At 41.5% G+C, this 12,586-nt stretch overlaps 2 protein-coding genes across 4 annotated transcripts in view; both read left to right on the forward strand.

The window, feature by feature from the left end:
- Positions 1-12,586, forward strand: part of LOC118805159 — a 1,027,118-nt gene that overhangs the window by 647,738 nt on the left and 366,794 nt on the right. The window lies entirely within an intron of this gene.
- LOC118805148 (pyruvate dehydrogenase (acetyl-transferring) kinase isozyme 2, mitochondrial-like) lies at positions 1,895-12,534 on the forward strand. 3 transcript variants are annotated; one of them, XR_005007034.1, is made up of 11 exons: positions 1,895-2,128; positions 2,955-3,096; positions 4,606-4,677; positions 5,205-5,389; positions 6,057-6,143; positions 6,251-6,328; positions 6,643-6,719; positions 7,262-7,360; positions 8,336-8,446; positions 9,451-9,642; positions 9,783-9,823. XR_005007034.1 is itself a non-coding variant. In XM_036565762.1 (11 exons), exons 1-11 carry the CDS (start codon positions 2,011-2,013, stop codon positions 9,924-9,926), a joined length of 1,227 nt encoding a protein of 408 aa, XP_036421655.1. In that variant the 5' UTR covers positions 1,898-2,010; the 3' UTR covers positions 9,927-12,534. The 3 variants fall into 3 exon arrangements, 1 of the variants encoding a protein (XP_036421655.1); XM_036565762.1 differs by having other exon boundaries at positions 1,898-2,128; positions 9,529-9,642; positions 9,783-12,534; XR_005007035.1 differs by lacking the exons at positions 6,643-6,719; positions 9,783-9,823 and having other exon boundaries at positions 1,897-2,128; positions 9,529-9,619.

Consider the following 12,586-nt stretch of genomic DNA (forward strand, 5'->3'; position numbering starts at 1 on the left):
CTAATATTAAGGGTATTAATGGAGCGTTTGCCCCATTAGTGCTGCAGTAACAGCCTCTACTCTTCTGGGAAAACTGGGAAAAATACTGTGAGGATCTGATTGAGCATTAGTGAGGTCAGATACTGATGTTAGATGGTCAGTTCTGGGTCACTCCAACTCATCTCATAGGCATCAGATCCATCACTCCAGAGAACACGGTTCCACTGCTCCACAGCCCAATGCTGGGGGGCTTTATACCCCTCTAGCCCATGCTGGGCAGTGGGCATGGAGACCTTAGGATCGTGCAGCTGCTCCAGAGCATCTTATTATTATTGTATTGGTCAGTGCTTTTCTATGGAGATTATACAAGCTGTGTGTGCACAACTGGAATGCCTGTGTCAGCAGTGAGTGACCTTAAAGTAGCTGAATTCAGTAATTAGACAGGGTGACTGAATACTTTTGTGTTTGTTTGTATTTGTTAAAAATGCTTACTGTTAATTGATGAACCAGTGTTACCAGTATGTCCAACTCATTATACAGCCAAAATAATCCTGACCTTCAACCAGTAAACAGGTTTTTGTACTTTGATAATAACAGAAAAATAGGCACTCATAGTTAAAGTGTTCATAACTCAGTAACGTGATGAATTATTAACACCACCAATATTTGTACCCTTGTTAACTCATTCTCCCAGTTTGACCTTTGACCTATCCATAGTAGTGCAGGCTGGAGCCCAGAAGCAGCACACTTTATGTTGCTGTTGTTCAAATACAGCATATCATATATATCATCTGATATAAATAATATACACGTTCACTGACTGTATATGTAAAATATGTGATTGACTGTGATTAAAAACTCTTATTGAAACTCTTTTGGCCTAAAGGTGGTTTAAACATGTGGAAGGTGTTGAGTGTATATATGACAAACAATGCTCATTAACTGTATATATGATGTATAAGATATATATGCATATTGACTGTATATATATTCTATTCACTCTTCATGATCAGAGTCTGCATTCACAATAGTGTTCTTGAATTATTGAAGATAATAAATACAGTGTGATGATGATTATTCTGTCCACTCATATAGATATAATACAACACTGCACAGATTTCAAAATGGAAATAAATCTTTATTTAGGGTGGAATTTGAACAATAAAAATGATTAATTACACAACATACAGTGTATAATTAATGTGAGTTACTTTATGTGGTAGTAGAATGTGATTAAGATTAATTAGATTTAATATATTGACAGTCCTCATTACTATGTAATTATAAGTGTACAATTGCAGTACGATTTAAATAATTAGACATTTGTGCAGCTGCAAACTACTGACCAGTAAACAACTGAACAGTAAACAACTGACCAGTAAACAACTGACCAGTAAACAACTGAACAGTAAACAACTGAACAGTAAACAACTGAAGGAGAAGTCTGTCTCAGTTGTTGATGGTGTGTTTGTTGAACTTGTACGACCTTATTGACTGATTTCCTGCAGAGTGTCTGTGTGTGTGTGTGTGTGGGTGTGTGTGTGTGAGAGTGTGTGTGAGTGTGTGTGTGTGTGTGTGTGTGTGTGTGTGTGTGTGTGTGTGTGTGTGTTTGAGTGTGTGGGTGTGAGTGTGTGGGTGTGTGTTTGAGTGTGTGTGTGTGAGTGTGTGTGTGTGTGTGTGTGTTTGAGTGTGTGAGTGTGTGTGAGTGAGTGTGTGTGTGAGTGTGTGTGTGTGTGTAATTTGACTCTGCAGGCTGTTTGAGTGTTTCAGCCTCGCGCTCTGACACTCTGAAGCTCTGACGTTTGCCTCGTGCCTCACACTCTGTTGACCACGGTCTGTAGGGGGGCGGGGCCACAGTACTGCTGGTCCCTCATTGGCCCGTTTGGGGAGCTGATGTCACACAGTGCACATATGAAGAACTGAGTCGGCGGGCTGTGCAGACTAAACTCAGAGTGACCCACAGAGGGAATAATCCAGAATTCTCCACTGAAAAGAGGATCTAATATTCAGATTCAGGGTCTGCAGGGCGCCATGAAGCTCGCGCGGTTCATCATGAAGAACGCAGCTCTGGCCAACGTGCCGAAGCACATCGACCACTTCTCTAAATTCTCTCCGTCGCCGTTATCAATGAAGCAGTTCCTGGACTTCGGTAAGAACATGTCTGAACTGCATGAGCAGGTCTGCAGGTATCTAGTACGACTTTAGGTGAACCTTCACTGGAGTCTTCAGACTAATGATATTCAAAAACAGTTCTTTAGTGAAGTCAATGGTTCCATATAGAATCATGAAAGAACCATTTACTGCATACATGGCTTTTTGGTTCTTCTCAATGATGGTTCTGTAAAGAGCTTTTCTATATATCTTACACCTCAATACTCCAGTTAAAGTGTTCAGTAACACTGTATTTGAAGGCTACTTACATAAGGACTTTATAACACATATATAAGCACTGGATAATGCATTTGTAAAGCAATACTTGACTATTTATGGACAGTTTATGACAGTATTCCCAAGAAGACAGCAGATGTTTTTAAAATAACTGACACTATTTTGTCAAAGGATCCTCTAAACTGAAGTGATAAAAATTTATTTTATTTATTACACTGTTATAAAGCATCATTGTCCTGTAATTGAGCTTATGAGGCAGATGTGTGTCTAAGAACACTCTCAGGAACATTTGCAGGAAAATATGTATAAAAATTATCCATTCAGTTCAGGGTTCATTGCTTCAGTATGATTCTCATCATAAACTGTTCATAAATACATTATTAAATGCTTATTAAAATTTCCTGTGCATGAAGGCCTTCAGATAAACTCCTGGAGCTCCTCTGTGGAACTGCAGTGGAAACCAGCACGAGGCTGAAACCTCTTCTTAGAACTTCATCAGGACATAAAGAACAAATCAGTCAGGCTGTTAGTGAAGTAAAAGGAACAAGACCTCACAACTGACTGACCTTTGACCCCTCTGTCCACAGGCTCAGTAAACGCCTGTGAGAAAACCTCCTTCAGGTTCCTCAGACAGGAGCTGCCGGTCAGACTCTCCAACATCATGAAGGAGATCAGACTGCTGCCCCCCTGCCTGCTCAGCACCCCCTCAGCTCAGCTCGTACACAGCTGGTACACACACACACACACACACACACACACACACACACACAGACACTCACATACACACTGTCCCGTACACGCCTTCAGAACTTACATAATTTGTATATGTGTATGTGTGTGTGTGTGTGTGGTCAGGCTGCAGGCAGTGTGTGGTTTAGTGCAGCAGGGCTGTGAACTTTGTCCCAGTTTCTCCACTGTGTTGTTTTCGTTGTGTTTCTGAGACGCTCTGAGCTGCAGCACTTTCATAACCGACTGAGGTAAATCTACTGCTCTAGTCTGGGCCATTCACTGTTAGTCTGGGCTATTCACTGTTAGTCTGGGCTATTTTCTAAATACTGGCTATTTAGCACTAATTTTGTATATTTCGTTTCAGTTTGGTTTTGGTACTGGTTATTTTGCGTGGTTTGGGTTATTTAACCCTGGTTTGGGTTATTTAACCCTGATGGTTTGGGTTATTTAACCCTGGTTTGGGTTATTTAGTGTAGTTTGTGTTATTCAGTGCTGGTCTGCTTTGCTGTGTTGTTGGTGCTGAAGGTCCGATCTGGAGACAGAGTCACTGCAGTGCTGTGCTGCAAGCTCACAGTCAGGTGTTCGGGGGTTTATCTGAGGTCTCTGTTTGAGCTCCTGCTGAAATGTGAGGCTGCTGTTGCGTAAAGTAACAGTGTTTCCTGCAGAGCTGCAGAGGCTCGGCCGGTTACTGCTCAGACACTGCTGTATGATTGGTGGAGAGAGAAGGAGGCAGAGCCTGTATAAAACTGTTTTTCTTCTAGTGAAGTTGGAGCTCCGTGTATCTGATACACACACAGAGGACTTTACACTGTAGTGAACATGTGAAAAACAGCTGATACTTTAATGATGAAGTTCAATCAGAGCCTTTCATTCAGATTTAAACTGCAGACGGTTCATTCAGGCCACGGCATTATTTACACAGCGGGCGCTGTTTATCGAGCCTCTACGGAAAACCAGAGAAACTGAGACCATCCTGGAGACGGAAACATTACATGACCTCACAGTTCAGAGAATCTTCTGTGGGTTGGGGGGGTGGTCCAGTCTACATTAACACACCTGGAAACAAACCAGTGGAAACTGTTCATTCACGGAATCTCAGTCACACCTTCAGCAATAAACTCTCATCTCAAATAACCTGAAACAGTGACCTTTCACCTACTTACTCTCTCTCTCTCTCTCTCTCTCTCTCTCACTCTCTCTGTCTCTCTCTCTCTCTCTCACACACACACACACACACACACACACTCTGTCTCTCTCTCTCACACACACACACACACACACACACACTCTGTCTCTCTCTCTCACACACACACACACACACACACACACACACTCTGTCTCTCTCTCTCTCACACACACACACACACACACACTCTCTCTGTCTCTCTCTCTCTCTCTCTCTCACACACACACACACACACACACTCTCTGTCTCTCTCTCTCTCACACACACACACACACACACACTCTCTCACTCTCTCTGTCTCTCTCTCTCTCTCTCTCTCTCAGGTATGTCCAGAGTTTAATGGAGATCCTTGAGTTCCTGGACAGAATGCCAGAGGATCAGAAGGTTCTGCAGGAGTGAGTGTTTTTACACTGTAAACACTGTTTACTCTGCAGTTCTACAGTAACGAAGGATCTGCAGCTGTAATTTACGGTTTTACTTGATGTAAAAAACCTCTGTTTTTTCTACACTCTTTAAATAAAAAAGGTTCTTTAAGCAACAAAGAACTGCATATGGTTCAGCAGTAGAGCAAAAACCTGGAACATCTGGGGATCCCTGAGAACCACTGCTCTAGAGAACCATGTTTGAAAATGTGAAGAAGCCTTTAAAGCTTTTAAAGGTTTTCCTAGAACCTTAACATTGTGTAGAGGTGCTTCACACTTCATTTACAAAAACTGTACTCTGAAAAACCAACCAATGAAAGGTTCTTTGGGGAACCAAAATGGGTTCCTCTATGGTATCACACAGAACCTTTTTTGACTCCTTTATTTTTAAAACTAATTTTCTTTATTTCATTCTTCAGTATTTGTTTATAAATAAAGCCAGTTAAAGTGCTTTTTCAGATTTTGAATGTTGATTTATGTTGTTCTGTTTTTCTCCTCAGTTTCGTGGAGACCCTGGTGACCATCAGGAACCGCCATAACGATGTGGTTCCCACTATGGCTCAGGGTGTGATTGAGTATAAGGAGATGTTTGGGCAGGATCCCGTCACCAGCCAGAACATTCAGTACTTTCTGGACCGTTTCTACATGAGCCGTATCTCCATACGCATGCTCATCAACCAGCACAGTGAGAACCTCCTCACACTCACCATTAACACAATGAGGTTCTAAAGCAGTGTGAGATACGCCTGTGTGTATTTCTGTGGAGTTTAATTTGATTGGACAGTCATGACTTCACTCTCGTCCAATGAAGCACAAACATATTAATTAACAAATTAATAAAAAAAACATAACCTGACCTGTAAGTCCAAATCCAGCCAGAGTGGAGATCCATTATTAGATTATTGGATTAGAATTTTCAGCGTTCACATTTGAAATGGATGAAAGCACTTTGTGAAATTTCACAGCAGCTATTAAATGTGACTTATTTTGGAGGTTCTTCCGTTCAGCCTTGAGTTTTGATATTTTTCTAAATTAAAATTGAAAATACTGAAATAACTGAATTCACTTTCTATTAAATTTTAATTTAAAATAATTTAAATGATTATACTAATGAAAATATTAAACGTTGCTGGAGGACTGGCCACCAGGTGGGGCTACAGAAAGAAAACCTAAACACTTTTTATTTTCATAAAGTTATTTTGATGATGGTATATTTAATAATATGTATAAACAAAGTCTGCCCAATAGGGGGCGCTAGAACATCACTCAGCATTATTTCAAATAACAAAGCCCACCTTCCTAAAGTGTTCTCTATGATCGCTAACACTCGCTTCCTCTCTGTGTGTGTTCAGCACTGATATTTGACCCCGCCTCCCAGCCGGCCCCCAGCGCCATTGGCTGCATCGACCCCAACTGCAGGGTCACCGAGGTCATCCAAGGTCAGCAACATGAACCCTGAGTGATAATGTTACAGTTACAGCTTTAATCAGTCATAATGTTACAGTTACAGCTTTAAACAGCAGCTGTGTGTTTGTTTCCTCCTCAGATGCGTATGAATGTGCGAGGATGCTGTCTGAGCAGTATTACCTGTGCTCACCTGAACTGGAGCTCAAAGAGCTAAATGGTAAGAACTGTATATACATACATACATACACATACACACATATATATATATATATGTACACACACACACACACACACACACACACACACATTAGAGGAAAATCAGTTGATAAATACAAGAAAATAAAACCAGAGAGTGAAAGTGTGAAGTGTCTGAGCTGACAGGGTCAGGGTGAAGTCCGTGTGAGATCAGTGGCTGTGACGGTGCTGAGTGGTCCGGCCTTTGGACGGAGCTCTGAATAATAAAACCAGCTGAATCCAGTTCTCAGCAGAACTGAGCTGCTCCTCTTATCTGCTGATGTGTTTTTTTGGCAGTGAACGGCGAATCCGAGCCCATTCACATCTCCTACGTCCCCTCACACCTCTACCACGTGCTCTTCGAGCTCTTCAAGGTAATAAACTCTGAATCAGCAGTGAAATAAAGAACAGATTAAAGCGGTAGTTCAGATTTCCTCCCACATCACGCCGAACGTAGCTGATCGGCCGAGGTGTGTCTGAAACTCTGATAACGTTTGTTATCTTAAAACGAGGAAATCACAATCAGTTTTACTGAACATCTCCACACAGCTTAAGGCGCGCAGTTAGCACCATGCTAATCAGTGGAGTAAGGCACGCAGTTAGCACCATGCTAATCAGTGGAGTAAGGCACGCAGTTAGCACCATGCTAATCAGCGGAGTAAGGCACGCAGTTAGCACCATGCTAATCAGCGGAGTAAGGCACGCAGTTAGCACCATGCTAATCAGCGGAGTAAGGCACGCAGTTAGCACCATGCTAATCAGCGGAGTATAAGCTTCCATTACTTGTTAGCCACATTAGCCTCCAGTGCCTCCAAGTAAAAGAAGCAAACTTTAACATTTGAGGTAAATTTGACTTTTTGCTGAACTCTCACATGTAAATATGTTAGTTTTATGAATGGTGGACTTCTCTCTTTAGAACGCGATGAGAGCCACTATCGAGAACCATGAGTCCAGCAGCACTTTACCGCCCATCAGAGTCATGGTAGCACTGGGAGGAGAGGACCTGTCAATCAAGGTGAGCATAAAAAACAGCAGACATCCAGAGGCTCCAGTGCTGTCACTGAATTTGGAATAAAATTAGATAAGCCAACACACTGTACACACATTCATATCTACATTTATTCATGTAAACGAAACTGAGATTCTGTAGATGAATTCAAAATATTGAGTAAGTGCAGAAAAACATAATAATAATGATATAATAACACAGATAACTGCAGTTCAGTGGGTATTTTGGTGTCCATGCTGCACATACCTTATTTGATCAGTGGTAAATTATTCATATGAACAAATATTCAGTTAATATTTTAATCAGAAACACATTATTTAACCAAAAAGTCTTCAGCCTCAAGACTGGAGCTTTAGCATTAGCTAGAAAACAGGTGCTAAATCAGCACAGATAGCTTTAGCATCATTAATGAACAGATGATAGTGACGAATAAAAGCATTGTTGATGAAGATGTTATGGAGACGTTATTGTGTTATTTTATACCTCAGCGTCTTTCTTGGTATCAGCTAAATCGCTAACGCTGTGGGTTTATAAGCATTAGCAGTGCAGGAGTTCGTGTCCTGAAGCTGAAGTCAGATCAGAACAGTTTTCAGATAGAAGCTCCTGATAAACATCTGTAACCTTCAGCCTGAGCGCTGCGGTCAGGAGGAACGTGCTGAGAGCTGCTTCAGTGTTCATTCACTCTTCACTGCCTCACGTCACACTGAGTTACATAAGCCAGGGTTAGCGTCGGCATTAGCGTTAGCATCAGAAACTAAACATTAACCAGATTAACCTCACTGAAATAACTCAGAGCTGCTCTGAGAGCTCACAGCGACCAGCAGCAACATCTTCAGCATGATTTTCTTTAATATTATTAATATCAGATATTCAGAAACCCTTTTCCGCAGGTTTGGACGTCAGTGAGACGCAGGTCTGTCCTCAGGTCTCCTGCGCTGAGTTAATGAGCTCTTCGCTGTTTGATTCTGTTTTATTGTGCAGATGAGTGACCGAGGGGGAGGAGTTCCTGCCAGGAAGATCGAGCAGCTCTTCAGCTACATGTACTCTACAGCTCCCCGACCGGAGATCACCACACACCGCCGCACTCCACTGGTACCCTCACACCGCCGCACCCCCTGATCTGACCTCCAGCCTGAGATCAGTCACTCTTCACACTCCGTCAGTTACAGAGCGGAACTGTGTTTATTCGGCTCTAATGATAGACTTTAAGTCCAGTTCAAATCACAGATTACATACATTTAGTGTCCACGTATCTTTTGGTCATTCCATTCTTTATTTCAAAACCAGGAAATTGGGTCAATTCTCGTTTTTGGTTTGGTTATTGTCAGTGGAAAAATCAAGAATTAGCTTCGTTTTACAGTTTCACTAACTAACCAGAAAATCAAACAACAAACAAACAACAACGGAATAAAGAGTCAAATCACTGAAATAGATAGACAGATAGATAGACAGATAGATAGATAGATAGATAGATAGAGGACTGAATGGCTGAATGATGATGACTGAATGACGGAGACACAGAGAGGCTACAGAATAACACAATAACACACACATACATTTAGACTAACAGAACAACTTTAACAACATTAAACCACAACAACGTCCCTTTTGACGGGGGGGCGGAGCCACAGCTCAGCTTTTCATACTGCTCCTTCCCAAGACCGGAGCCAGCGGCAGCTGCCACAGTATTATAAGAACACAGGACAGCGAGGAGCTCACAGCTGTAATTAGTTATACTTAGTTATCACAGTTATAATTAGTTTGTAAAACTGTAAAACTGACGCAGAATAAATAATGAGGATTATGAGGCTGAAATAAAAATAGAACGATCTAAAGATCACTTATACACATCATTCACTTCAGATCTCCTATTTACCTATTTACTGTAAAAGATCAGCTGTGTGTGTTATACATGCTATATATGCTGTTTCTGATGGTGTGTGATTTTCGGTTATGGTCTGTCTGTGTTATATATGGTGTTTATATGGTGTTTATAAATGGTGTGTGTGTTTCTATAGGCTGGATTCGGTTATGGTCTGTCTGTGTTATATATGGTGTTTATATGGTGTTTATAAATGGTGTGTGTGTTTCTATAGGCTGGGTTCGGTTATGGTCTGTATGTGTTATATATGGTGTTTATATGGTGTTTATAAATGGTGTGTGTGTTTCTATAGGCTGGGTTCGGTTATGGTCTGCCGCTCTCTCGTCTGTACGTTCGATACTTCCAGGGAGATTTACAGCTCTACCCGCTGGAGGGATTCGGTACTGACGCAGTCATTCACCTAAAGGTAAAAACAGGATTCAGTTATAATAAACATTTTAACACAAAGACTTTTTAAAGGTCTAATCCAGAATAATGTTCTAAAACACAGTAATGTTCTAGTCTACAGTGATGTTCTAATCCACAGTAATGTTCCTCCTCCCTCAGGCTCTGTCCACAGACTCAGTGGAGAAGCTTCCTGTCTTTAATCAAACAGCGGTACGTCACTATACGTCCAGTCATGAAGCCGATGACTGGTCTGTTCCGAGGAAGGAACCGCTGGACTTGGCCAGAGACAGAGCGGCCAAGTGAAGATCTAGACTGGACTGCTCCAGGAGAAATCGGCAGCTGGGACCAGCGAGTGACCCTCTGAGGGTACTGCTGAGGGCAGTAAAGTGACCAAACTCAGACACTCAGCAAAAAACAGCTGCAGCTCTGAGTGAATAATCAGAACCTCAGCAGCTCCAGTGTTCTTTAGGCCCGCAGAACTGAGAGTCCAGAAACCTGAAACCCCAACCTGGAGTGGAGAACCTGCTGAGGACAGTGAAGACCACTGTGAGAAGGTTTGTGGACGTGTGTGTCCACAGCTCTGTAGAAAGAAGTGTTTAGAGAAGCATGGACCACAGAATGAGTTTTGATGGGTGGGACCAGACATTAGGCCCCGCCCATCATGTAACCAACTGCAGTGTTGCTATTAAGATGTTACAGTGCTTTTACAGAATGCTAGATTTTACTGCTGGAAAATGTCTTGATTGTTTAACTGCAAGTCGGCTCAGATGGAAATCACCAGTCGTAGAGACTGAGTCAGTAAAGTGTGTTATTGGGTTTACTGTGAGACGAGCACAGCCAGCAGGTCTGGAGGTTTTGTCAAACCCTTAATTTTCCAGACTAAGATAATTTGTAATAAGCACCCGGCTATTCCACCCTTTAATGAATGGAACCGTGATGATATAAAGTTAGCTTATAGGCCGGGCAGCGTAATATACCACTGTATATACACCGCCCCCCCCCAAACGACGACAAAAAGTCAGTGTAAGCTGACGTCTCTTATATACAAAACACAGTTCGCACATCGGCAATATCAGTCAACACTGGGGTTCAGGGACACCGTTTACAGTTTCCCATGAGTGCAAAGTAATCAGGGAGAGTTTGGCGAGTAACAAACATGGCTGAGACTCGGCGGTCTCAAGTTCAAAAGCCTGGTTGCTCACCACCTCGTCGGCTTCAATAGCGGAGCAAGTCTGCGGTTAACTCTGTTGTCAGACTCTGTTTAGGGTCTGTTTGATAACTTGTTCCAATAAAAGTCACCTCAAACTGCAAAAGTCGTGCAAACGGTGAACAAAAAATAGAGAAAACAGCTCCACAGGAGAAGTTTCCAACGCGTTTTCAGCATGCCGGTCCTCTCTCCCGCCGCCATGTCCTCCCTTCCTTGTTTTGTGTTTGCCTCCATCCTCTGATTGGCCAATTGTCCCATGACATAGTGAATGTGAAAGGGGTCATAGGAAAAAAGCTCCAAATTACCCCTTTTTAATAGGTCATTAATTATTAATGTTCTTATCTGTATTTTAAATCAGCATTCAGTGTGCGCTTGTCACAAATTTACTGGTCGTGTCCAACAGGAGTTTTACTCCCTGGTTACATTTCAGTAACAAACACAAGACGACCTGACTTTATCAACATATAAAATGCAGATAATCTGTAATAAATACAACAGCAAACTCCATGTAATGAAGAGCTTCAGGGGTGTCTGAGTATTAGAGCCAGGTGTGCTGGATCTGAAGCCTCCAGGGCGGAAGATGTCCAGGTCCAGGATTGGGCCCCCTGCAGTCAGCAGTAGTTATATAAAGTACAGTTCAATTCAATTCAATAAGCTTTATTGGCATGACCATATTCAGTTACAGTTTTGCCAAAGCATCATCAAAAAGGAACAAGAAAAATTTAGAACAGAGTGTATGAACTCTTAATTCCATTTGATGTAAAAATAATTTTGAGAGAATCACATAAAAGAACAGTGAAATAGTCATTTGGAATTAAGTTGTAAAGAAAATTAAGAAGAAAATAAAATAAATAAATAAATAAATAAATAAATAAATAAATAAATACAGTATGTCACTACAATATGCTAATGTCAGTGAGGTTAGATTCTTATAATTAAAAGGTTTATTATTCATAATTAAATCATTCTGAATGAGTCACTCTTCAGTTATAGATTTCAGAAATGGACGTCTGGACCTGCTGGCAGCTCCTGGACATTCAAGGTCTTCTCCTTTCTGTTATCTGTCTGAATAGAGGTGGATTTTATAATGTGTTTTTGTCCCACATTAAAAGCTTCTGTGGTCCATGCAGAGCGAGGGGCGCTAACAGAGACGATGAGAGGTCTGAGAGGAGAGTGTGAGGAGATGGAAGTGGAGAACAGTGAAGTGTAAGTGATCTGAGGATGATGAAGAGGAAGGAAATCATGTTGGAGAAGTGAAAGTGATGATGAGTAAAAGCTTATCGAGGTCGTTTAAACCCTGAGCTGTGATCTGCTTTAGTTCATCTCTCCTGAACTACAGTCTCAGTTTGTTATTGATGGATTTATAATGTTCTAAATCACGTAATTTCCTATTCGAGGCTGAACGCTGCTTTTTCTTTTGTTTTGGTTTGTTTTTTCCTGATCCATCACTCTCCGAGTCTGAACGTGTGGGTTTCAGCCGGACGTTGATGTGGTTTGCAGTGTCCAGTAGAAATACAGTTAAACACTAACAGACTTGGACATCAAGCCTCGTTAGCTGACAGTATTATCAGTGAAAGCTGAAGAGCGTCCAGCGCTTCACTCTCTAATGTTTTAACTGAATTATGTTCTGATTTCTGGATGTACATTTCTGCCATATTTTATTTTTGTATGACAGGTTTCACAATAAAATATTTTGAGTATAAATTTGTTCACTCTTTCACAGTGAAATGTAGAGAAAAATATCTGGTGGTTAATC

Source organism: Colossoma macropomum, unplaced genomic scaffold (genome assembly GCF_904425465.1).
Source record: "Colossoma macropomum unplaced genomic scaffold, Colossoma_macropomum, whole genome shotgun sequence".
Taxonomy (NCBI): Eukaryota; Metazoa; Chordata; class Actinopteri; order Characiformes; family Serrasalmidae; genus Colossoma; species Colossoma macropomum.

Bases quoted from the DNA above. Each gene is read 5' to 3' on its own strand.
- LOC118805148 (XM_036565762.1), top strand. From the start codon at position 2,011: ATGAAGCTCGCGCGGTTCATCATGAAGAACGCAGCTCTGGCCAACGTG. The intron at 3,097-4,605 runs GTACACACACAC...TCTCTCTCTCAG, and splicing joins GCTCAGCTCGTACACAGCTG to GTATGTCCAGAGTTTAATGG. The intron at 8,447-9,528 runs GTACCCTCACAC...GTGTTTCTATAG, and splicing joins CACACCGCCGCACTCCACTG to GCTGGGTTCGGTTATGGTCT.